This window comes from Phalacrocorax carbo, chromosome 11, assembly GCF_963921805.1.
Source record: "Phalacrocorax carbo chromosome 11, bPhaCar2.1, whole genome shotgun sequence".
NCBI classification, from domain to species: domain Eukaryota; kingdom Metazoa; phylum Chordata; class Aves; order Suliformes; family Phalacrocoracidae; genus Phalacrocorax; species Phalacrocorax carbo.
In genome coordinates, this window is record NC_087523.1 from 20,744,942 (window position 1) to 20,771,986 (window position 27,045).

At 41.5% G+C, this 27,045-nt stretch overlaps 1 protein-coding gene across 1 annotated transcript in view; it reads right to left on the reverse strand.

The window, feature by feature from the left end:
- The window catches only part of CAPN6 (calpain 6), a 72,337-nt gene that overhangs the window by 24,800 nt on the left and 20,492 nt on the right, over window positions 1-27,045 (reverse strand). Inside the window, exons 4-8 of the mRNA XM_064463367.1 lie at window positions 7,094-7,225; window positions 6,490-6,698; window positions 5,914-6,106; window positions 2,406-2,599; window positions 616-693 (exon numbers count right to left, since the gene is read on the reverse strand). Of these exons, the coding sequence (XP_064319437.1) occupies window positions 616-693; window positions 2,406-2,599; window positions 5,914-6,106; window positions 6,490-6,698; window positions 7,094-7,225 (806 nt within the window). The remainder of the gene's footprint in view (window positions 1-615; window positions 694-2,405; window positions 2,600-5,913; window positions 6,107-6,489; window positions 6,699-7,093; window positions 7,226-27,045) is intronic.

The following is a 27,045-nucleotide window of genomic DNA, read 5'->3' on the forward strand; positions in this document are numbered from 1 at the left end:
AGCAAACAGAAGACTTTTCATACTGAACCCTACCAGCACTCTTGAATCAATACTGATGATCTACTGAAGAAGTGGCTGGGCTGCCTCAGTGTATCTAAGCTTTGAGCCAAGTCAGAACTATTAGAGTTCTAGAGATTATGAAGAGAATGAACACTTCTTGTGCCCATGCTGGAAAACACTGACAAATATCAAAATTCATTGGCTGCAATTGCATTTACAGATACGTCAGCCATGGTTGACCTAGAAATCCTACAGATAGGCACAGCAGTCAGTAAACAGGATTGACAGCATGTTCAATACTTGGCATTCTGTCATGTAAACCACCACATGTATTGTCTTGGATTCTGAGTGAATGTCCTAAATATAGGTAACAGATTTTGAGGGTGTTTGAAACTTATATTTACTATGAGCTACTAATTTTGTTCTAGTTTTTAATCCATTTTTTCTGCTCTTCTCTGTCATCCCGTGAGAGTTTAAAAGAAACAGACCTTGTGCCAGGACTGGATAATCTTGTCCATTTGGGGAAGTTGTTTTTGAAGCTGTTAAGTGGCAGAATTAATGACAATTGCTCAGTACAGCCAGTATCTTCAAATCATTCACATGATTCCCACTCACCAAAACTCTCCATCATTCTCAAGAGTGAGCCCCAAGCTCTTACGTTCTGAATTGCTGACTTTCTTCCACTCCTCAGAACTAAAAGGAAAAAAAAAAGAGGAGGAAAAAATAACAACAAAGATTATTAATAACTTACATTAAATACTCTCACCTGGAAAAAAAATTGCAAATAAAATTCCCTCATGGTCCCTTCTTAAAAAGGTAGCATCAGAGTACTGAAAGGACAGATGTTATTCAACAAGAAAGTGTGGAGTTTACAGGAGGATTTTTAAAACATTAATTGATTTGAAATCTACTAAAAAAGAGACGAATGTGAAATTGGCACAACTAGAGCAGAACTGTATTGATTTCTTTTGTCACACCCTCCCTTAGGACACTTAAATAGCTGGCTTGGAAGGTCATATGAGATCAACTCCGTTCCCTGAAGGCCTTTCAAAAGAAACCTGGTTTTCTTCCTCAGGAGCTTACTGAACACTTCATTTAGACCAGAGTATTCTCTTTGTCTTTCAGCGTCCTTAAATAAAACAGGCCTGAGGTCTGAGATTTCCCCAGAGAGCCCTTGAGAAGAAACTGCTGCAGCATGAGCCTACTGTCCAGTTTCCAGAGTAACACTGCACTGCACAGACACTTCATTGCCAGCTTAGCATATAACTTAGGTGCTCTGCATTGTCCCTTGGAGGCAACTGCCTCTTTTCACTGACTGCAGGGAAGCACGGGATCCTAAATGCAAGCAGTCTGATGCTTAAATCAGACAACATGATAGAAGACAGCATAAGCCCCTTCCCTAATGTGTTACATCAGACAAACAGAGCCCCGATTCCTCGCTCCCTTTCCAAAAGTGCTTGGAGGATAAAGCTGAAGGTGGTTGGCACGAGGGAATGGAGATTGCTTGCCATAACAGACATTTTCTTGACCTATTTGGAAATTCTCAGTTTAATTCTGTTAGGCCAAAAACCATAGGCCAACCTCAGACTCCTCAAGGCTTCCACTGGAATGAGTGGCAGCTGTGCCAAGACAAGAGCTAGTGGGGAACCACAAGGGCTTAAGTTATACCAGACACAGTAGCTCTTCTGCGCATTCTTTGCATTTCACCTGAACCAAACTCTTTGAAAGTAATAGATTTTTGCTAGCTAAAGTATGGAAGTTAAGAACTTAATATGCTGTTAAGAACATTACATTATTAAATGCTAACGGTGGCTGGTAAAGCACAATGTTGAACTATAACATCCCAGTTAAATGTTTTTTGTGTGGAAATTGGCAGTGATACACCTCCTCCAGCAATCATTTCTGTCTCTGTAGGGGTGCCTGCTAAGCTCATGGCCCACGTTAAGACTCATTAGAAAATAATTCAAGAAATCACAAATGTGGCAATTTTACAGCATTTTTTCACCAGTCACTTAAATTATCTAAGAATAAAAGACTTATACCATCCCCAGAAGCTAGCAATTTAAGATGAGAAACTGAGTCACAGACAAGCTCAGTGGTGAAGCTGGGAACAAACCTCATGCTCTTGACTCATCACCTTAATCCTAAGCTATTTTTCTACTCCTGCTCCAGCATGCCAGAACAATGATGTAAACTAAGGTCCAGGAAGCCATAACCTCCTGGCTCCTTCGGGATGTGTTCATTTGTTGAGAGAATGCTATACTTGGGAAGAGATGGCACAACGACTCAACCGTCGCTAAGTATTGCAGACTGACGTTGTGTCTCAACAGTCTTTAACCATGCATCTAACATCCAGTGGCCCTAATCACAGTTTCATTTCTTGATGCTGGATTTGCAGCACTTACTTGTCACTCCAGGCACCATTCCACTCTCTTTTTCCCCAGGGATTCCTCAGCCTGATCATGAACATCTTTTCTGTGTTAAAAGAGAACATGAGCCTTTCTCCAAGGGGCAGCTTCCGAATTGCAGTCACTGAGTAGGCATGGCCGATGACAAGACCCATCTCTGTTTCCACTTCATTGGTACCGCCAGAGGAAGCCTTTAGCACCAAGAATGACAATTACAAAAAAAGACCTCACATCACTGAGGGACCTGACAGCTGTGTGTTCAAGGGGCAGGACAGGGAAGGCTTGTTCTCTTCCACAGGGCTATACGTTCCCTTCTCAAATGATTTCACTATGCAGAAAAACAGAAACACTGGGGCTCAAAACTAGTGGCTCACGATAGTGCCGGACAAGTCCTAGCAGACAGAAGCCCAGAGCATAGGAGAATACTGCCTGCTACAACCATTCTCCTACAACCTCCTACATCCATACTCCTTCTGCCTTCAGAGAGTTAAAGACCAGGCTGATGGACAACCATTATCAGCCCTTCCAAAATCTCATCAACTTTACAAAATGGCTCTTCTGGATATTGATGACTGTGCTCAGACATAGCACTGTCTGGTGGTATCCTCAGCCGGACACTTTGTAAGGCCTAAGGGTTTAGCTGGTGAGTCCAACGCCTGTTTCTGTGTTGGGGTAAATCTGATACCCAGGAAGAACTACTGGCAGTGGGTAAAAATAGAAGGCTCGGGCAAGAAAACTTCCCAGCCATTTGTCAAACCTGTCCTGTACCTCACACGTGACCTGGCAGACCTCTCATATGTGGCAACTGGCAGATCTGCAGGCTTTCTTAGGAAATGGGTTTGCTCCTCGTAGACTTCACATAAGAAGCCTAGTTTCCAGCAGTAATCAGGCAGTAAACTGTCCTGCTGGATGACTTAGGCCTGATCAGATGCTGATCCAAGAATATGTAAAAAATTTCAAGCTCTGAAAAAGACCACAATTTCATTTAATGCATCCATATCAAAATCTCCTAAGTACATCTAAAACCAGAAAAGCAGTATCATATAAAGATGCTGGAGTGGCTTTGAATGACTGGCCCATTACAAAGCCAGTACAATGCTGCTTCTGAGCAACACATACTGGTCAGGACAGTGGGAAAAGTAAACCTGCGCCAGTGCTGTAACCCGTCTTCTGAGTCAGAAACAGTCCAAATGGTCGTGCCTCTGGATTCATCACACACTTGCTGGAGCCAGCATGGCCATTTTTGCACTGAGCCATATCTAGGTCTCTCTCACCTGTATTGAGCTATAGCCCATTGGGCCTTAAGACACTCACTCCCTTGGACAGCAAGGAAGGAAGATTTGACTCAGTGCAGATCATTGCATGTAAACCTGTAATAACCTAAGTAAGAGCTCAATGATCAAGCAAGCCTTTGCTCTGGTGGAGAGAGGTGGAATTATTAGAGTTATGAAATGCACATAGTACTTTCTCAGATATTTTTATCCATTTCAAAATTTCTCTGGTAGACCAGACAAGGTCCTTCTCCTAAGGCAGGTGATGCACTGGTTCAACAGTGTTCAGACCCCAAAGATAAGAAATTGGGGGCGGGGGGGGGGAGGAAAAGAGAAATTTATATTACATTGGAACTGACAGATGGTCTGGCAACTGTGAGACTCTCACCAAGACCTCTCTGCCTTTCACCGACACAGCTCCTAAAGAATCAGCTCATGTGTTACACCAAGACTGGCTGACATTTCCAATGGGTTTGGGCTTTCTCCAATGTAACACTTTCACTTGCATTTTTCACAACTAAAAGCAAACAAGAGTCCTCGACAGCATGGGAGTCTGTAACCTCTTCTGCTGCATTTATTATCCCCCAGGCTTTTCTTACTGCTGGGCTGCATTTCCCACCTCATTCTGAAGGCCTTTATTTATTTATTTAAATGAGATATTTAAACATCTACTGTCTGTTCAAATTTCTAAATCAATATTCTAAATAAATAAATAGCTCAGGGCTATTTTGTAATCCAAGAAAAATGGTGACATGTTTGTAAGTCACCAATGAAGCCAACTGAGTATTAAATACTCTATACCTAACAAGCTTCACTGTGTGTATATCTATCAAAAAGTGATAAATGCAGATGAGTCAAGCCAAAGCAACAGGAACAGCCCCTGTTTAATCAATGTTTAGAAGCACTGGTGCAGGGCAGTGCATGGCCAGGGCCAGCTAAACAGATAATGTTCTCAGACATCTCCAAACGTGGCTCATTTTCTGTTGCTCTAGACAACTGCACAACTACCATGATACTCGCAAGAATTTCTGAATGAGCCAACACTTCGGGGCCCGCCAGCTTATGCTACAGGTATGAAATAGTTAAGTGGTACAGTAATATGGTCTTTGTTTCACTGACGGAGAAATTAAAGCAATGCATTTAAGTGATTTAACTAAGTCCATGTAAGATTAGCCTTAGCTAAGGTCTTAAACTGGAAGCAGAGGGCATGGGAGTAAGATGCTGAAGTGCACCTAGATGCAATCCTGCAACTTCTAGACAATGATCCCTTTTCTGCAGGCTGCACTTTAAAAATCATTTCAAAGCAATCTTTTAGGAAATATTCAGGTGCCATGGCAGTTTCTTAACCCTCCATGTGCGGTAACAGCTTCTGACAAGGTGAGAATTTCAGTACTACCCAGTCATGGCCTGATATTGCAGACTTTGATAGAAGGTGAGTTAAGCCTAGTTGTCACTGGTTTCCCTCCTGTGGCAAGGCCTTTGTCTGCCGGTGGTTTGTGAAGTATATAGCACCCTTTGGGAGCTGCTACTCATCTGCCTCTAGCACCTCAAGTGAATGGAGAGGGGTAAAGCTTCCACGGAAGGCAACCCTGTATCACCCTTGGGGAAGCCATCCCCTCTCTCCTGACTACAGGAACTTCAGGGTCATTGCCTCCTAATGTAGGCACCTGAGTTAGCTGCCTCACATTAGCCAGCATAGGCAAGATTTACCGGTTAATTCTAGTGGGGAGTCTTATTAACAAGCAGTACTACCTGAACAACCAAGTGAGCTCAGCCTTTCAGCTCAGCTCTAGTGTTACACTGACGATACAACTGCATCATCGCAACCAAAGTCAAGAAGTCTCGGCAGCTCAGTGCCAGCAGAGCTGTTTTCTGTAAACAGATTTTCCTAAGAAATAAAGAAATTGAATGCTGCCATCTGGTCTCTAAATTGGAGCATTCTAGGTGGATTAACCTTGGGTCGATACACAACTGTGACCATTCAGAAAGAATAGCATTTCAGATCCACAGTGAAGTGGCAGCACAAATGGCTTTGTGGTTTTGTAGATTGTATTTAGTGGCTCATGGAGTTGTACTTGGCTGACAGCACTGCCAACTTGCTAGCTTTTTCCATACAAAGCTTTTCCAAAGCTTACAAATAAAGGACATACTTAATATACTTATACTAATAATGGTCTTTTTTCCAGATTTTTAAAATTGAAATTAATTCTTAAAACCCAGCTCTCTACACATACCGTAATGTAACAGCTGATCAGCCCGCCTCTTTTGTGCACTTTCAGCAAGTCTTCAAACAGCTTCATCTGCTCAGAAATAATCTCACCATATTTGCCCTGTACCAAATCAATGGATTCTGCCACTGCTCCAGTGAAATCCACGATTGCATCTGCAGCGCTGCCTCCATCTAGGGCTTCGTAAGATCCAGCCAGCCTGGAGGTAACACAGAACATTCTCAGTCACAAAGCGGCTGTCAGAAGTGCTCTAATTTGGCTTGAATGCAGGTAATGTATTTGTGTCTCACCAAGGAAAAAACAAAACAGAACAAACAAGCAGTTTGCAGATAAACCTTTGCTGGGTTTCTGTGAAAGGACTGTAATGATCCTTGAGGCTTTGGGCTGCTGAAGTAAAGTGCATTGCATTCTTTTATGATTCACCTCCTCCATGCAGATTAAAACAGGAGTTTTCCATCTTTTTTAGGTTCTCTACTAGCAGCGAACCTACTACCTATGGAAAGTACGATAGAGTTGAAAGACAAAACAAACAGGTAGAAGGGGCAGCACTGAGGACCAAAAGGACAATGAACTAGCTCATACTTTGCATAAGCTTTCTCCAATAATGCGCTCCAGAATTCATTTTTCACATTGGAATGGCAGTAGATCAACTTCCCGTCCATTGTTGGCAGCAGATCGTCAACAACCACCTCTGTCCATTCTCCAAAGCACCAGAAGCGGAAACGGAAAATCCCAGCATATTTCTCTGGGTTTTTAGGGTCCCATTCTTGTTCTTTAAAGTCTGGAATCACCTGAGAAACCATGCAAGGGAAAGTTCACCAAATGGACTATGTTCAGATTTATTCAGAGGGCAGACTGCCCTGGAGCGTGCCCTGTGCTGGTATTCAGCTTCATAAGCAGTTGACCTTAAATAGATGAAGCAGTGAAAAAGGAGAGTGAATTTGGTACAAAGTCAAATATAATCCCACTTCAAAGAATCTTTTAGGAAAGTAACACTCAAATTGATCTGCAGAGAAAGATAAACAGAACTTATTGGACTCTCTGGCTTTGCTATAGCTCTTTGCTTTGAATCCACATAAATTCACCACTTATCAGAGCCCCATTAGTTCTAGAGGGAAAAACATTGGCTGATAGGCTGGGAAACAACCAAGATTTATTAGCTTTATTTCCTGCCCCAAGCACCTACCTGCTGCCAGAGGGCCTTCCTCAGAGCCAAGCAGGAGCATGCAGCCACAAACCAGCAGTTCCCCAGGGTGCCTTGGTGTAAGTCATGGGAGCTGATTCCATTCACAAACAGGTGGGGGTCTTCACAGAGGTCCTAACAAAGCAAACCAGAGACTCCACGCCAGAAATGGTCACAGCAACCTTCCAGCTATTCTTTTCCACACTTGTTCTGCATCACATTCCCATTGAAGCATGGAGTTTCTGTACCAGGAGGTTCAGAAGCCCTCTGGCACTGAGTATATTTGAAAGTCAGGTTATACAGCACTATTTAAGTTCTTACAAGGTCTTATTTAAACACCACGATTTACCAGTTTTTTTGCCAGAGTTCCTAGTTCTGCTCTCAGCCGAAGGTGATCTTTGAAGACTGGAATGAATGCAACATTTGGAAGACTTATTTGGCTTTGGGGCAGTTAATGAACTGAAAGTAAGTGAAAGGAGAACAAGGAAGCATCACAGGCAAAGGCTTTAACCAAAAAAAAAAAAAAAAATCAAGAAAAGCAGCAGGAAATGATGCTACTGACACCAGAACACTAAGCTCTTCTTCCTTCAGTTGCTGCTCCCTTGGCTGACATAGTGGAAACCCTCCTCCACCAACAGCATGAGTTACTGCAGCGACCCCTGCCACCCAGCACCTAAGGCAGCAGAGAATACACATCTGTGAAACACGCCTCATTCTCTGGGTCTCATCTTCCTTATTTATCTGGCTGTTATTAGAACCACTCATTCCTCCTCTCCCATTGCTTTCCTGGCTCCATCTCTATTTACATGCAGATTCTTACCAAAGCATAGTTGGCTCTTCCTGCAATGTCTCCCTGCTCCTGGCTAGCTTGTCCCTTGCTGTGTCTTTGTAGCCTGCAGATCAAGGCACTAAAAGGAGCACCTCTAAGTAACATTGAACATGGGAAAACCACAGGAGTACATTTTTCAGCAGTATTGTCTTTATTACAAAGAAACCCTTGGTAGACAGTGTTCTGCTGAATGGATACATATGTGGCCTCACAGTCCCAGAGAGAACGTCCAAAGCACACTTCAGAAAACGGGTAATCTGACTGACCCATTACTGTTACGGAACCTAGTGATTTCAACCCAGTGATTGCTCATGACACTCTTTTGTGAATCATTCCTTGTCCTGACTGGTTGAGAGGATGAAAGAGCAGACAGTGGTAAAAAATTCTGCTCTTTCATAGTATAAGAATAACCCTAAATTTCAACACTGTGGGAAGGAAATTATCTTATATCCAGGCATTAGAAATGCAGAATAAATAACTCCCTATCGCCTCAAAATGGCAGGAGACTCCAAATTCACTGCAGTCGTTCCAGTTTGTTAGCAGCAGCAGAATAAGGAGCTGTGCTCCTTACTCGTGAATTCTCACTGCCCTTCGATAATCCTAGATGATGATCCCAAAATACCAAGAGTGCAATCCAAGCCTGGCTACACACTATGGGCATGCCAAAACCTCTCAGTCTTCCCTTTGACAGGACTGTGACAAATCAGTGCCAGCTGAACTTATTTTCAGAGAAAAGAACCAACTCGGCGCTGAGCTGAAAGCCTGTTTTCCTGGGCTGGTTTAGCAGATGGCAGCCTGAAGTCAGCTCATGGTATGCAATGCATGGAGCTACTGCTGTTTTCTTTAAGAAAATTAAATTGGTAAAAATTTTAAATGCCTCTTGGGAAACAAGTGACTGATCATTAATGACACTGTTGTTCTGTCAGTATTTTTTACATGTGTCTTCACTTAGAAAATTTTCAAAGCTTATTAACAGACCTTAATAAAATTCTGGATAACAAAATGGTGCCTACAAGGAAAACTGACCATGTACGAGACACCCATCTGCATCATGGACAGATTCATTCAATCTGCCTGGATGCTCTGATCCAGAATGGCAACAGGAACTTCAGGGCCAGGACTTCAGCTGATGTAAATCAACCCAGTTACCTGTTGCACGGGTTGACATGAGTTGACTAATTGGCTTTCATGGTGGTAGCACAATTCCACACCCAGTTTGGGTAAACTCAAGTTTCAAATCCCATTTCCATGCATCTCTGGCAGTAATAATTTCTAGTTTGTTTTTCCTTTCAAAATGTTATTTTGTTGGCGTAATAAACAAGGGATAAATTGAGCCTTCAGGGTTAAAATTGTCCAAAATTTTCTGTCACTAGAGGAAGCCAAAACTTTAATTGGTTTTGAAAGAAATTAAGCACTACTGTGTATTACAAATATCTTCTCTTATTTGGATTGCTTTGCTAAAAATAACCACACTAACTGTCATTTTTTAATTGAAGTGCATCTCGTGTCTCGCACAGTCCTCAGAGAAAAAACAGAGCAGCGTGTGTCAACTGCCAAAACTTATGGATGAGATTAGCATTTGCTGACCACTGGGGTCCAAAGCAAACATAGAACAGCAGAACTCAGAAACAGCACCTCCCTGTTTCCACCATAGTCACTAAATTCTTCAGGATCCTGCTTAATAAACCCTTTCTTATTAAACTGCCTAGGAGCCCTGAACTTCTGAGACTGAAGAACGGTGTAAGAAAGTGACATTAGCTCTGTTTCTCTAGCCTTTAGTTACAGCCATTTTAACAGCCTCTATGACCATTCACTGCGTGGCTCAGATGAGATGCACAATAATACTCAGGTGCAAGCTATAGCTAATTTCAGCTGTTTGCTCTCTTCTGGGCTTTTTGCTTTTCACCACTTCTGCAGTATAGCAAATTCTAAGGAATAGTTTTGAGATGGAATTAGCTATCTAAGCCACAACACAGTTAGAAATGTGCTATTTAAATATATTATTCTGCAGTCCTTGTGAGGATCTTTAAGCGTTTTTGGTTGGCCCAAGCATGTAAAAATAAAAAAATAAAATAAAAAATCACTTTTCTAATAATGGTCCCAGCAGTGATAACTTAGGATAGTTGAGGACCAAGACAACTACTGTCAGAGGAGTTACAAAGAAGAGAGACTAATGTGGGATGTGGCATTTCAGGAGACCTGATGCCTTCTCTCCCTTGCAACCTAAGCAACCTCAGCACTTGGGTTCTGAGTTCCACTAGAGCTATCTCCTTTGCAATCATAGCTGTTTACCCTAATCCCTTTTCTCAGAATCAGCCTGCATCATCTGTACTGTAAAAAAGAGACATATCTGCACATTTCCAAGAAAAAGAGTTAAGAAGGTTACTGGGCTTATTATACATCATTAATGTATAATAGCCACACTATTTCCGATACAACACTGCTAATAAAAGCAGTTGTATTATTTATGCCCACAGGGAGCATTCCACCATCCAAGACGCAGAGCTCTCCCCAGTTCTCCCCTTATGCATGTGCATAATAAAATAAACACCATCTGCAGAACTATAATTAGGCTGTACAGAGCCTGAAAGTGAGGTAAGAGGTTGCAAGGACTCATGGTTCTGCTGAAAACCCTGATGCTCTTATTTTCATACCAGACTTTCATTTGCATGACAGAAGTCTATTTGTGTCACCTCCTATCCTTGCTGCACTGTGTAGGCTTGAAATACCTGACATTTAGTGCTACTCAGCCACCGATGCTGTGAGAAATAAACTGGCTCACAAACCCTTTTTCCAGTTTTAATTGGTTCATCTCTTTGTAATAGAGCAAGTAAATGAACTGGTTAACGAGCAGCCTGGGAGAACACTGAGCAGTCTGGAGATGAGAAACTCAGTTAGTGTGGGATCACAGGAAATAACAGGGGTTGACAGGTTAGTCAGTCCCAGTATTTGCCTAGAGTCCAAATTGGCTAGCCCTAACCTACTTGTGCCTGAAGCTTCTCTATCCCGCATTTAACACAGCCCATGAGGGGAAGTCCACATGCTTCCTCCACCAGTCAGCAAAGTGAATTGGTGAGCTGCTCTACGAGCCTAAGACTTCTGTGAATGGAGATAACTGTCACCCTTCCTTTCTACAGCAACCCCTCATATAATCTACAAACCTCTAACCAGTCTGTCTTCTCTAGTCTTAATAACCGGTTCTTCGTGTTTTGTATCGCTGGTGACCAGACGCTATGCTCCAAACGAAGCTTTAGCAGTGCTGAGCAGAGCTCCATGCTCTGGCTTACTGAAGCTGGGGTGCCATTTTTCTTTTTCACTTGAACTTCACATATTTAACTTGTGTTCAGACTGTGATCCACCCTCTGGTCCTATTCTGTAGACTTTCTGCCTAGTTGTTCTTTCCCCCTAACTGAGCCGTGAAGTCATTTAATACCAAAGCACTGTACTTGGTTGCATTGATGAAGTGATGCTGAATTCCGCCCTATTTATTCCACACTATTTTCCCAAGATATCAAGATAAGTTTGAACTCTCAACCCTGTCAACTGGCTTGCAATTCTACCCACGTCTGTGTCCTACAGCATTCCCGTACATGCCTTTCTAGCCCCTCATCCAAGTAGTAATGAAAATAGTGAGGAATACCAGACTAAGGGAGATTTTGGTTGGACTCCATCGATACAACGCCAACTTGAGAGGGCTCCAAGTCATTTATTTCATCAGCTATGCATCCCTATTACAGAAGTTTGAATTAATCCAAATTTTCATACTTTGGAGAGACATATCAGATATTGCCAAAGCCTTATGAAAGTCAAACTATATCATATCTACTGCTCCTCTGTTATTTACAAGATCTGTCCCTCCGTATGCTGGAAGGAAATCAAGCTGGTACATACTAGTGTATGTGACATGATGCCTTTTTATAAACCAATCTATACCATCATACTAACAGTCGTGTGCTTAGGTGTGATAAACTGCAGTCAGGAACTTCACTGAGATACAAAAATGTTGGGATACAAAAATGTAGTACAAATATGAAAGATGGCAACTTAACTTTTCTTTGCTCGAACGTATCTTCCTTAGGAAATTTTAAAACAGTGTGAAATATGGGAGACAACAGACACCCATTTCCCCGGGCCTACGAAATGGTTTGTATGTTGCTCTGTCATGACTCCCTAACAAAAAAAAAAAAAAAAAAAAAAAGGAAGAAGAAAAAAGGATGGGTTTTATTTGAGACCAGACACACCACAGAAAAGTATGGGAGATAACTGATTAACTATATGCACAAACTTCAGGTTGCTGTGGCTCCTTTGAATCTTAGAGCAATTTAGCTAAAGGAAAAATCTCCCCTTAGCTCTGAAGATGCATCTCTTGGCATAAGTGTTACCAATAGCCATGAACTAAAAAATATGCAGTATTGGTTATACACAGGGAGAAGGACATTCAAAGGGTTTATTAATTAGCTATGTGTCTTCGGACATTAACTGAACCTGCACTGTAAAACATTACAAGAGATCTCTGATGTCTGAGAAAAGGAAAAGATGATTTTTTAATGGATTAGGGTCTGTCAGCTGCCTCAGATAGAAAACCAGAGATTCAGGGAAAGGGAAGAAGAAAAAAACCAATAATGATGTTTGCAACTAAATTTTTCAAAGGATTTGGTAGCATTTAGAGCTTATTCAGCACACTTTAAAGAACCCAGCCCTAACATAAAAAATAACTTACCTTTGCTTGAACACAATGACCTATGGAGACAGGCACTTCCCTTGATTCTATCAGACTTATCTACTTAAGCCCAGTACACCATTCCCTTAAATTTTTTAAAAGCAGTTTGAATGATGTCAGAACTGAGAACTCTTTCCATTTTCTTCTCTTCTGTCCTGATATCATACTGAGTCAACTCCTGCAGAGCGTGAGGTCAGTGTAAGGAAGCAAGGGGAAATGCAATTCTTTCTGAATATGGATGCAAAAATTCAGCTTTGGCTACAGATAACTATGACCCAGCCTCATCTAAAGGAAGGTAGCAAAGACAGCACTTATTTTGCAGTTGTGTAGCTGAAGAGGTAGAAGAGATTGTCTATCCTGTAATAAATCCCAGCTGTGCTGGCATGTTTATAGAAACCCTCTCCAGATCAGGCTGTTTGCCAAGGCAATTGCAGTTAGCCCTAAAAAGAAAAATAACTGAGTCCAGCTGTGCTAGATACTTCAATGCATGCAAAAAGCCTTTTGCAGCCTTGTTATGCCTGAAAAAAACTCTGCCTATGGACTGAAGAAGGAGAAGTCTTAAGTTACAATCATGCCCTGTGGTATAGCTCTAACTTCTCAGAGGACAGTTCTCAGCAAAACCTCCATCAAAAGAAAACCAGGGTCAGATATGACCCTGAGTGAAACAGCCCTTGCTGAGATCAGGAAGTGACTTTCCCATCAGTGCTGGTATGCCATGCAAATCAACAAGAGGAAGATCTAGACCTCAGGTTTCTGCCTGGACACCCTGAGCTCAGGATGTGTAATTCCTCTGTAGACTTCATACCTGTTGTCCAGCAACATCAGTTCCTGAGAGCAAGATAATGCCCAATGCTGCTTAAAAAAGAAACCCAACTGTGCGTATGCAAGGGGAAGAGTATGCCAGTTTGTTCCAGCCTTGTGTAAAAGAAAACTCAGATATCTGGAGATTGAGAAATGCTTCTTCGCCCTCCTCCCTCTCCAATAAATCCTGTTACAAAACCAAATGCATCACAGACATTTTTATAGCGTTCTTTTTTTTCCATTTTCAGTTTTGGGCTAGTGGTGACTAATAGTGAAGGCCATGGGTTTCAGCCTTGCCCTGCCTATGGGACACGTGTATTTGGGGAGGATCTGAATCAGTGTTTTGGAAGAAAAAAAAACCCAAACGTTGGGCAACATGGTGTGTATCTTGGCTGCCTGTAGGTTTCACCTGACCCTTGGAGCGCTGAAGCTGCTCTCATCCAGAACGCTGACGGTTGCTGGAAGGGTACAAATGATGTGCCTTAGGGCTGACCTTTTTCTGAACCTCAATAACAAAGTGTTTACTGCAGTTCTTAGAGTCCTCTGCCATTTCATCCCAGAAATCACTGAAGCCTATGATGAAAGACTTTCTGTTCTCCCAGGACCCTCTCAGAAGTATAACATACCGTCTCTTGGAGCACTATCTTAGTTTGTGAAGCTTCTACATTCTACAATGGTCAACATTCTACAGAACTGCAGCACATTCATAATTGTTTTTACAGAAAAGCTGCCTTGTTTGAGGATAGCACTTTTTTCATCACTGAACTTACCAGACAACAGCCTTTCTCTCCTGCCTTCTTCCCCTAGTACCTATTCCCTTCTCTAAATTCAGTACTACAATTTGTCTTACTTTTCCTCATGAGCAGCAGAGATGCTGTTCTTAGGACCGGGTTCACCTCAGGAAAGAGTCATGCTCTCTCACCTAGGTGTCTAAACTCCGCTGTAACCAGAACACAAGCTCTTGCAAAGGGCACTTTACAGTCATTACCTTGCCACCTCTCTCATAGTGTGATAGATATCGCTGGAGAGAGGCCTATCTCTCTATTGATCATATAAATCAAAGTAATATTTCATTTAAACAGTTGCTACACAAAATGTTATGCTTTGTGACGAGGTTCTCATCAAATAAACCCAGTAATACATATCACAAAAGTAGCCCAGCTGGTTATAGGAAGTGCATCCAAAGTAGCACAAGTTAAAATATAGAATAGAACAATTTCAGAGGTTGTTTTATATGAGATTTTTAAAACTGGGGCTCTGAAGTTAAAATCTCCCAAAGATTACAGTTGGTTTAGCAAACACAGATGCTGAAAAGCCTGAGACCACTTTTGGTTGGTTAATGTTACCCCCTTTTCTGAAATATCTTGTTTCTTCCACATCTCACTCATTCGTGATTCCAACCACTATGGAACTTCATTCCCTGCTATTCCAAAGCTACAACAAGTTTGACATAATTTGGTGAGAATAATTTAATCAAAGCATCATTTTTATTGGCTAAAAATTTATATCTTTTGATTTCTTGAAAAAAGTAATTGTTTTCCATCAGAAAAAACACCATTTTGGGGACACTAAGCTGAAGTTTTCTTGTAAAATGCTTTTACAAGAATTAACTGTGTTGTTGAGATGGTGATGCTCCATGAAAAACAGGTAGCTAGAGTAGATATATTACTTGGGGCTGGATGATATTCAACACTTGCTACTGTGAGCGTAAGCACCAAAGAGCTTTTGTTGGATGAGCTGCCCACCAGCAGGAATAAGTACATTACAAATCTATTCCCTAGTATTTAATACAATGAACCATAAATGAGGTCAATATCATTATTAGAGATTAGAATGCATGTGACAGCAAGGGGATACACCACATATGGGGATGGGCCCCAGACAAGTCGGGCTCATCGCACGTGGGCTATGCAGTTAGTCTGCATGCGTGTGGTTACCGTTTTTTTGGGAGTGCTACTTAGCAAGTTGTAACTGCTCCATATGGGTGCCCAGCAGTCCAGGGACCACAGACCAGTTGGCCTTTTTTCTCTAGCAGAAAGGAAAGAAATTGAGGGCATTTTCAAGAAAAACTGAAGGTACAGTTCTTTTGAGAAACAGGCAGCATAAGCCAGCCTAACTATTTCTGCAAAGAGCAACCTACCAAAGCAGTGGAAATGTCTCTGAATTAAATGCAAGTAACAGAGGGATGGCCAAGTTCAAAGACAGTCAGTTTAGAGTGACTCCCCAACATGTCTTCAAGGCACACACTAGTGTGGCGGAGGTCAGACATGGGCTATAAGTTCACTCATGGTTCATCAGACTAAAAGGCCACCCACCATTTAGCTATGTTTTTTCACTGCTTCCTCTAAACATGTTTTCCAGTCAAGTTCTTGAACTAGTTTCCTAAGATGGGAAATAAAAACCATACAAAAAGGAGGTTGGAAAACGTCACACACCATTTTTCACAACACTGAAATATTCAGCGCTGGACCAGCGCGGAATAAACAATTGCCAGGTCTGTATGCCTGACTGCTCATCTCTGGGTGGGGAGGCAGCTATTTTCTTTGCCTGATAACAAGCCTCATTTTGGCTCAGTGGCCGTGGCCTTTCTAGGCTTGTCCAGTCTGACCTTATGCTGTGTCTCAAGGGGCTGGTAACTGATGCAGACCAAATTCTTCATCACTGCCTTTTCGGAGGAAGGGAATATGCTGTTTACAAGAGAGTATTAGATAAATTTCAGCAAAGTCACCCTTTTTTTGTTGTTGTTTTGTTATTGCATCATGGATGTTTTTCGTTATTACATCGGGCATTGTGTTCAAAAACAAACTGTCTGAAGCAAAAATTCAGATTAAGCTGTAGATGATTTGTTTTACTTGAAAGGAGATATTTCTTCCTTGTCCAACTGCAATACACAGACTTTAAAGGTTAAAAAGCATAAGTATAAACCACAATATGAAAGAACATAAACTTCTTTAGCAACAATTTCCTCCTTTCCCCATCTCTTTTCCAGCAGGGTTTGGTTTCAGCCTACATTGTGGCATTTATCTCAGACACCTTCCTGAAGATAAGAATCCTTTATCCTCTTCTCCCAGTCTCCTCATCTCTTTTCAGACAGCACCCTGAGGTGTTCTCCCCCACTTATTCGCTTAAAGCAAAAAAAATTTAATGCCTGGGATAACAGTGCACAGAGTAACCATTGTAACCTCCCAGGCTCACTTTTGGAATCATGATACGTGCCACACCATTCTGGACTAGTTATTTGCTTCATAACATAAAAAGAAGAATTGTAAACTTGCATATAAAACCCTGATCATAAACTATTAGATGACTTGAATATATATAAAATTTTTGATTTTGATTTTTTTAATAGAAAACAAATAGGCCAGTGCAGAGAGAGAACCCAAAATATGCTATGCCTGTTTGACAGTCTGAACAACCAACCACCTTCTCGTTTTAAGGAATTTCGCTGCTTGCCTGAGACTTCCATATTCGAGCTATAAAAAAATGTTGCATCAAAAATGACACAGCAGCATTCGTTTTACTCCTGAATACTAAAAGCACTTTTATGACTCAGCCAAATCAGCGGATCATCTCTCATAAATTCACAGAAACTACCAGATGAATTTTATTTACATATCTTGAAAATAAACAGCAGCTTCTATTGCTAAAACATCTTTTAAAACCTTATCTTGGAAAGATGTTCATTTACCAATAAAGTTATCGCACATGAGATTAAGTTTCTTCAGTTTTGAGCGATGAAACTGAAAAACTCACAAGAGCGATTTCCAAAGTAAGATACTTCAGCAAAGTCACAGTTGTCATACCTGCCGGGCTATCAAGCACATGCTTTTCCCTCCATGTAGGTTAGCTCTTATTTTGCCTGGGATAGAGTGCTGCTAGAGGACTGAAATGAATAAAACATTTTTGGATAAGTCCTTTTCCTTCTATCTCAAAACTTCAGAAAGTTTTTGAAATTTAACCATATTAAGTGCTAAAGTGTAAATGTTTTAAGGGTAATTAATTATGTGACTAATATGCCATCTCTGCAGCTGCTGATGCCAAATGATGGCCAGTAGTGCCACTATACCCATGAATTCGCTTTCACACTTTAACCAGGCACGCTCCTTTCTAGTTCTGCCTCTTTCATTATGTTCTCACATTTGCTTTTCTTCCTCACATTCTGTTACCAACTCAACGCGTTTCAGAAGGAATCAATAAGAAAACTGCTTCCACATCTCACAGATCTGTTTAGGAAGCTTGCTTTCTGATACCTCCCTCTCTTGTGGGCGCTCTGATGTCTAACAAACGATAAGACTTTTCCCAGAGTATCCTCCTCCCACTCAGCTCCTGTTTTCATAGCACATGTAGTTTCACCAAGACATCTATCGATTTACCAAACTGGGTTGAAACCGGTCAATTGTAAAGCATTGTTGGGGGAAGAGAAAGACAGACTTGGAGACAACGTAACTGTAGTTGTGCTTCCTCTGCGGGGGGTGGAAAGGCCAAAAGGAACAAAGAGCCTGATGGCAAGTTGCTAAGTGCTCAACATTCTCCATCAACACTAGTCAGTCTTGCAGATCACAAAGCATCCCCTAAATATGACCAAAATTACTTGGCTACTTAATGTCAAGGCTGGAGATACCCTGTCCTCCTGCCACGTTCAGCCTGGGAGGTAACTCTACTTACTTTCATATCCAGTGTAAGTGACTCCAACCTCACGATCACTGTCAAGGTTTTCCCTATCGTGATCCAGGATTTTCTTCTGTTTCAGCCCAAAACAAAGACTAGAGCATATTCAGGCAGACAGATACATTGACAAAAGCCTTTGGCTCCTTGGGAGGAGTCATTCTGCCTGGGTATAGCCAGAACGTTTACTTGGTCATGATTTTATCCCAGTTGAAGCGCAGTCAGTTTCACCTCTGTGTTTAAATTTTTTAGATGCTTAAGAGACCTCTTGCTTGGAAAGACATAACGAGAAACCTTTTTTCTTATTTATATCATGCTGTTTCGTTACATAGCACTTTCATTGAATTTATTGAGTTTATTTTTGGTTTTCCTGATGTGATATATATTGATTTGAATTCACTACTTCATTTCAGACAAATTTCTTTGATAAACACTAAAATTACATTTGCCTGATGCCAGCCTAAGACAAAGATGTTACTCACCTATCAGAAAAGATAAAGCCAATATGGCAAACAGAAGATCCATAATCATTTTATCACAAAATTCACTGCTAATGGAGCTGCATCTTCATCAGTTCAAATAAAGTTAGTACAAAGACCAGGGTGCGTATCAGAATGGATGGTATTTCATTAAGGATCACATGGGATTCCTTATCTTCAAGAAGAGGATCATATACACATATAAGAAAAAACAGGCTCTGTAGCACTGTCTGTTTAGAAAATCATCAAATTAACAGGAATTGCACAAAGATCAGTCATGTCCAACAGATGAGTCAGTGCCATCACTGAGAAATTACCCTACCGATTTACCAGTTTACAAATCCTGGCAATCCCAGTAAGCTCCCACTAATCTTTTACAATGACTACTACCAGCCACAGGAATATTCACAGTGGCCAGCCTCATAACACTTCTCCAGAGAGCACAAGCTGTTTGATTTGCAGTTATGAATCTGAAGTTACATTCTGGGTAAAACAGAAGGGATCCAGACCTTCCATTCCTATTACAATGTGTTCAAAGCACCATAAAATTTCCTTTAAAGATGGAGATTCTCTATGAACATCTAGGAACTGCTGTGAGAACGTCAAGCTTCCCACCATCTGAGACGACAGAAACCTCCCAAGATCTTCTGTTGTGAGAAATAGTCTGCTTGTCTCGAAGGAAGAGAAGTTTGAGAGGTGTTGATAACTCAAACATGAACTTGACCAGACATCAAATTCCACCTAATCTTAAAGCACATGCTCCACCTTTAAGTGCTGGAGAACCACTCCAGTTCCAGCACTGCTCCTCTCCTGTCAGCTTTAATTTCTTTATGATGTACCAGGAAAACCATCTCAGGCAGCTGGAACTCTAAAACCCATCAGGGACACTGAAATCATTTTGGCTCATTTATGTAACCTCTCTGCTAGTACTCAACACACAGACCACTTCCAAGAGAAAGTCATGAGTCACCTTGTAACCCCACCCCCACACTATCAATCACATTAATTATTTTATTCAGTCAGGGTCTAAAAGTCAAAATAAAGTTAGTGGAAAACATAGGGAAACATATCTTAACTCTCAAAAGGCAAGGAGAAGGGCCTGTTTCTAATAATGCTGAGGTTTGCCAATGTTGCTTTTCTTCTTGTCTTACAATTTAAGTATTTGCAGTGCAGCCATTATGTTCGCTAGAGGGGATTTTTAATTTTAATTTTTTGCAGATTTGAAATGTCTGCAGAAGTAACTTAGCGTGGTGTCCCTGTCTCTTCCAAGCACACCACCTCCCTTAGTGTCTGCAGTTTTCACTCAATTCAAATGTAGAGATGCAAGCCAGATTCTCAGCTGTAAATCATCATCACTTTAGCTAAGCCAAAAGGGTGATGTTGCTTTATACAAGCAGAGGTGCAAGGCCACGCAGTCTATAGACAGATACTGCTTTGGTTTTGTTCACGAGAGATTCATGTTTTTAGGGACAGAGAAAGACCATTAAGACCAGGGATGAAAAATGCCATGGTTGGATTACATTTGAAACGTTTGGATTACATTTGAATTATTCCTCTTAAAGCCTAGACATGTTTACTGATTAGATTATGTGCCCAAATGTGAAAGCAGCTTTCAGACAGCTCTCACTTCTAAGAACTTTCATTTGTGGAGATCAGAGTCAGTGAGTGAGAGAGAAGGGAGGAGAGGCCAGAGAATGGTACTAGATTCACATCTCCATTTAGGGAGGAAAATTAGATGTCGAAGGCTTAAATGCCCTTTAGGAAGGACAAAATGGACAACAGTGCATTTGTTGTTCAACAAGTTTGTTGTACCAGTTGTGCAACTGCAGGACAAAAACTGCAGCAAGATGAGTTCTGCACAAAGTCTTTACAAATGGACCCAGTCGTCTATAGGGTTATCCTAGTGGCCCAGGAACAGCAAAGCTCTGCATTCACGTTCTTCTTCAGTCCCACAAGTACTTGGACCTGTGGTAAAGTTGAAGCAGCAATAAAACTCTCAAACTGCAGACCAAAGCTCAGCCCAATGCTGGGTCATTGCTAAATGAGATTTAGGTTTTTGCTCGCCATCACAGGACTGAAGGCTTGGTACAGTCTTAGGAAAAAAACCTGTTTAATTGTTTACTTGCTGTATCAGACTAGAAAATGCTGTCTCCTGGCAAAAATCAGACCTCAATGTGCCTGATATGGTATAGACACTCTTTACCAGACAGGGCCAGTCCTGAAAGCCTTTTTAGTTAATAAGGCCAGTTCTGCTCTTTTCCAGGGCCAGCTTTCCACCCAAAATGTTGCGGCCAATTACATAAGCATCCACATAAAGCTGTATGTTTCATTATTTCTGGTGAAACAGGTATGGGAGTTAGGGAGTGAGTTTTTGAGGATTCTGTGAGCCTCTAATGAGGCTAACGGTATTCTGCACTTGAGGAATGAAGATAAGTAGGGCCTGCCTTCCCAATTTAAAGAGCATGTATAGATGTAGGTATATACATGTATCATATAAATACATGCACGTGGATGGCTGCATACAGGAACCAATTGGCCTCAACATGAGAAAACTGAGATGAAAGTAAGCGGACCATACGGACACTCATCATCCAACCCAACAAGGGAGTCCCAGACCCCACACTAAGTGCACGCTCATTAGGCTCTGCTCTGAAATCCCCCACGGCCCAGCTCCCCTTTCCCTGACCACAGAATAGCTGGGTCTGAAGGGGCCTCTGGAAGTCACCTTGTCCAACCCCCCTCCTCTGGCAGGGTCACCTAGAGCAGGCTGCCAAGGTCAACGCCCAGATGGCTTTTGAATATCTCCAAGGACAGAGATTCCATTTCCTGATGCACGAGTAGGTCAAGATGGCTTCTGACACCTGCAACACCGGCCAAATTTCAGATCCTGACTCCCGCACTACAACATGTTTCGGTTAATTGAGCTTGAAACTCAAATATGCGAAGGCAAAATTCTACTTCACGCATAAAAATTGGAAGATAACACTTGCTCTTAACAAAGACAGTGTATTTTCCTGAGAAAGAATATTTTATTTCCTGCAAACTTTAAAAGATGAAAATTCAAAAGGTTTCAGCCTTTTTGATTAAGTTAGAAACAATGCCACATACAGGCAAGGCAGCAGTTCTAAAAGTTTTTTCCAGCTGTGAAGGATTTTTAAAAGCTTCTTTTTAGCCAGGAAAACATACATCTTCAATTTTTAAATAGAATTTATCTTGAAGGAAACATACATTTAAATCACAGGGAAACAGCATTAAATTCAAACAAATTATTTTGCAAATCTAAGATATAATGGCTTACAAAACCTCAAATTCCAGGACTTTACTCATCCTAATTATTCTCTTAAATATGGAAATAAAATGAGAAAAGCATAAAGCTCTTAACATACAAAGTATTTTTTGGATGGGGATGCTTTCCACTCTTGAGGAAGAGTGTTGACAGAACAGTACCTTAATTTTCTTTGCAACTGGCATGTTTGGGCTATAATTTTTCCTTCAGAGAAGCCAGACATCTAATTCTTTAGGAGGACTAAATCAATGAACTAACAGTTACTGTAAGAAGACTTATGCTTGCTGAGAATGTGAGCTTTTTGTTTTACAGGCTCAAAATAAATTTTACCATGTCATTCTTACCGTCATCGTATTGCCTCAGGACAAATAGAAACTGACTCTCTGAGAAACCAATTTTCATCTAATGATGATTGAACCAACTAAATAAAACCTGACGTTTTAAACTTTAAAGAGACATTCAGAGCCTTGGAATTGTACTGTTTATGTTCTAGAAATGCCACTGAGGTCGTTTAGTATTTTTTCTTTAGAGGCAACAACATGAGAAAGCCTCCATCCAATCTGAAGGAGGGAAATATAAACTGGAAAAACTGCCAAGAGAGGAGATAACAAAATACTGGCATCTGGAGAGCTGTCTGCTTGGCACACATGCATCTCATTTACAAATGTTTGCTTATAATTATATCCCTGGAAGACTTGGGTGAATAATACTGTTGAGATAGATGCCACTTTCAAAACACTGCCTCTCCATCATATTGAGGTAAATGCAACACTCACTGAAGGGTGAGTGTGTGTAAGGATATGGCCACAAAAAAGGGGAACCCATGTCTCTCACTGCCGTGGTACCTGCGAGGCAAGGGGGAAGAAGGGTGCGGCTGCGTATTAGGACATTCACCAAACTCCCAGCTCTCCCACAAGCTTTCCGGAGGAGGGAGGGCAACGATGGTGGCAAGGTGCGCCTGTGTTTTTTTCTTCTTGTCATGACACAGCCAACACAGAAGAGCACAACTAAGAACAAAGAATTTTCTGAAATTACACCAGAAACAGGATTGAGCCATCAAGTTCATGTCATACAGGGTCCTCTCAGTCACCAGACTGTAATGGAGAGGTTAGATATGGGGTATTTGCTGATGGCTGAAGGCATTATAGTTCCTTGCTCATATATTTTTCTGGGTAAGCTCCATCTTAACAAGATTTTACAGGCAAAATAAAAATAAAATTATGGAATTAATAAAACAAGGGTGAGTGAGCAACAGCTATATTCTGGGAACATTTTGGCAATTCCAGAAGAAACATGTCACAACTTCCCCAGATGAAAACATTAGGACAAAATATTCTGGGAGGAACGGTTTATCCACTCAGAAACCAAGATGGAAACATGCCAATGTTTTCACAGTGCCTCCCATACTCAACCCACTGGGGCACAGGCAAGGTGATAATCCAGACCACAGCAAAAATCCCAAGACTTTGAAAGGGGCCAGGGTTTCACCCCAAAATACATTATTAATGTTGAAGCATACCACTTTACAGCACTGATGGGAATGAGAGTGAATTTAACTATGTTCATAAATTCCTATTGTTTAGAAAGGGATGCTTTCTAAAACAACATCCTTAGGACAATAAAACAGTATCTGTTTTAGACCCAGTAACACTTATTATATTAAACACCTGTCTCAAAAATTGAGGACGTGCCCTCGCAAGTTCTGGAGCACTAAGTTGTCCCATGTTTTCATTTTTCAGATTTTTTAACACCCAGAAGCACAATCAGGGCCTCTTCAGAGCTAAGCATGCTGCCAGAGTTGTGCATCCCCAGTCTGCTGCAGAAAGGTGAGGAGAAACACAAAAACCTAGAACAAAGCAGAGTTCCTGTTCCTGTTTCTGCTGAAGCTTCTCAAACACAGAAATGGAGCCCATCTGAATGAAATACTGTAAAGTTTTGGGGGCTTCTTATTTAGAGCATGGCTGAGCCACAGCACACTGAACTCCCCGTACCCCTCAGCCTTGTCGTGAACTGCAGATTCTGGTCTAGGAAAATGGGACATAGACAAAGGTCACACAGCTGGACATACCCCTCCGAGACTTGAATCCTGGCCACTGCCAGCAATAACTGCCAGAACGGATTAAGGGAGTTAAGAGATCCCTACTTGTTTGTTCAGCTATGTGAGAAGAGTCCTCAGGGCACCCCACACAGCTCTTCCTCATTACAGGAAGAAAACAATTCAGAAAGTGCTTAACAACACATCTGCAACAGCCCTTTACATTTGATGACTGCTCTGCCCAATAACTTCTCCATGCTTCTTGGAACCATCTTCCAGAAAAGCAGATGGCTGTACTGCCCATCTGGAATATTACTGTGCTCCCATCGCTAGTCAGCACATGCAAACACTGACTCACCTCAATGAGAAAAAAAATTTAGATCCCCCTTATAAAGATAACACCACTCAAATGTTATAGCACAAATTCTGGGTCTCTGCCTTCAAGATGCCACAGATTTGCCCCAGTGTGACAATTCAAGCCCAAAGCACTGCTTCATTCTTCTTCCCACTGCACCATTCTGCTTCCCAGGTCCCTGTCAGATGTTCACGTATGTACATCCATGTACGTTCATCCATGCCTGCCTGCTCTGGGTGGAGACCTGTGAATGTGAAGCACTTGCAGTTTTTAACAGTCACTGGGACCAGACACAAAACCTCTTACTGCATCGTGACTCTGGCACACACAGCCCATCATATAGGCTTCATATTTATATGAGAAATCAGGTTGGTGCTGTCATAGGTGGAAATGCTATTGCAAATGAACCAAGATTTCAGGTTGCTGGGGGTTTATATTGGTGAAATTTATAGTTGTATATGAATTTTATATTGCTTCACCTTTAAAATTCTCTCTCTAGCAAAATGCAATCAAATACAAAATATTTACTGTTAACAGGATTCTTGCAGGGTTCAAGGCACAGGAAACTTCCAGGGAGAAGCCTGTTAATTATTCTTTGATGTTTTGGTTACAGCGGTTACTTTAGAATAATAACAGGGCAAATCTGCAGATGAAGTCAACACGCATTTTCCAACCCAAACCTCTGACAATAAACGCCAATTAAAGTGCCTTCTGGAAAAGGAGGCAGGACTTGCAGCAGAGCGTGTAACGGCCACTGTGAAAAGATCAGTGTCACGTCAAACATAAACTAGCACAGTCGCCAGGGCCTGGGCACTTTGACCCAGGATGGTCTCCCATCCAGGCTTCTGCCCTTTTACTGTGATCAACCCAATGTGCCCTCAAGTGCTTGAGGAGCAATATCCTGTGGCAGCTGCCTCTTCTACTCTGGCAGTAAAGGCCCTTCCCTTTGCTCTACAGGAGTTGACACCGTAAAAGATTAGCTAACAAGAACAGATGAATAATAACGTTAATCTTAAACACAGGAGACTAAATTGTACGCTCATCAGTGCCTCCTTTGGAGTCTTTGTGTTGCCCCATGCTGCTTGCAGATGATGTGAGCTGTCAACCATGTTTTACATGGCTAATGTAACAAACACACTCCTGTTTGTTTCTTCCTTTTCTAGCCAGCTGGAAAAAAAATACCCTTCCTCCCAGTTGTGAAACACACATGTGCACCCCCCAAAAAAACCCCACCGTTGCCATTTCTTGGCCAAGTAAGGGCAACAGATTGTATGAAACAGCTGCATGTAGCTCTACCTTCATCTGCCAGGGTGCTGCTAAAGGGTATCACACTGGTTCTGGTCTTTCCTTCTGATCTTGACTCACTTTGGCTACCAGCTCCATCTGCCCAGTTTCTGAGGCAGCAGGATGGAGCACATCCCAGATACAGAAGCAACAGCATCTCGATACAAGTTGTGAACACCCAGTCTGAGCACTCTCCTGCCTGAAACGGATGACACTCATTTGGTATTTTACCTCCTTCCTCCTCAGGGAAGCACCCCTTTCCCTCAAACTCAAAGTAAATCACTGTAAGAAGAGCTAGAAACACACACGCATGCTACGCTCTGGTACCCACACCACACCAGACCTATTTATTGTTCAAGGCAATTATGATTGAGTCCTAAAAATAGGTCTTGAAGCACAGAGAAAAGGGCTGGAAAAGCCCAGCGTGTCCCTCCTCAGAATGTCTAGATCATCAGCTATACCACCACAAACAGCAGCAGTTTGGATGACTTGCCTGCACGGTTTGCTTCCTTTATTTCTGCAGATAATATGAGCAAAGAAATGTCATACACGGAGGAAGGCGGAAGAACAGCAACGCAGAATAGACAGGGAGGGGAGGAACATGTGAAGCTATGTTCCCTTGCAAAGGGAAGAGTCATTTTCTTTTCAGAATACATTCAGTAAAATAAAAACCCAAACCAAAAAACCCCCAAAACCCCCAACCCCAAAAACCACAAACCAAATGTAAAACCTTAGGAGAAAATAATAATGGGAGAAAGAAAGCAACAAAACAAAGCCCTGATGTTTTCAGAGAATTACTTGGCCGGACATCATCAGAACATGCTGTTCCAAGTACCTTAGAAGATCAGCAGTGGAAGTTCCCTTCACAGCTAGAAAATGTTTCTTTGCCTCCAAGAAAAAATGTCAAGAAATATTTAATTTTTATTGTTGTATTTGGAGGAAAGTTGCAACATTAAAAAAAAATGCTTCAACTGAATGTTCCCTCCCTCCCTTTTTTTCAAACAGTGTTTGCTCCTTAAAAAGACCAATTACTTGGAACAGCCAGGACTATTATTAATTATAAAATTATTGCAGGATCATATTAGGGTAGCAGCAATAATGACAATGTTCTTCACATTGCGGTCCTCTATATGACAGCATACGTTCCCAGTTGCTAGAACAAGAACTCCAGTTCCAATGGATTCCAGTTAGGTTTTGATGTAGATTGGTACATAATCCATGTATATAAGTTGTTAGCACTGTTACTTAGGTTTATCACTGTATTTCGGTTATCACTGTTACCACTGACAATATAAGAGGACAGGAAAGCAAATTCTAAAGTAATATCTCACTTTTTTCTTCATGCATGCAAGAAGCAGTTTATATTATTCTACAACATAATTATACAAGCCTTGAGGTATTTTATTTAAATAGCTTCTTTAGAATTACACTAAATAATGGTCTCTATGCATGAGAAGCACCAAAAGGAAGATCTGGTCCATAAGATCCCATGCAACATTTT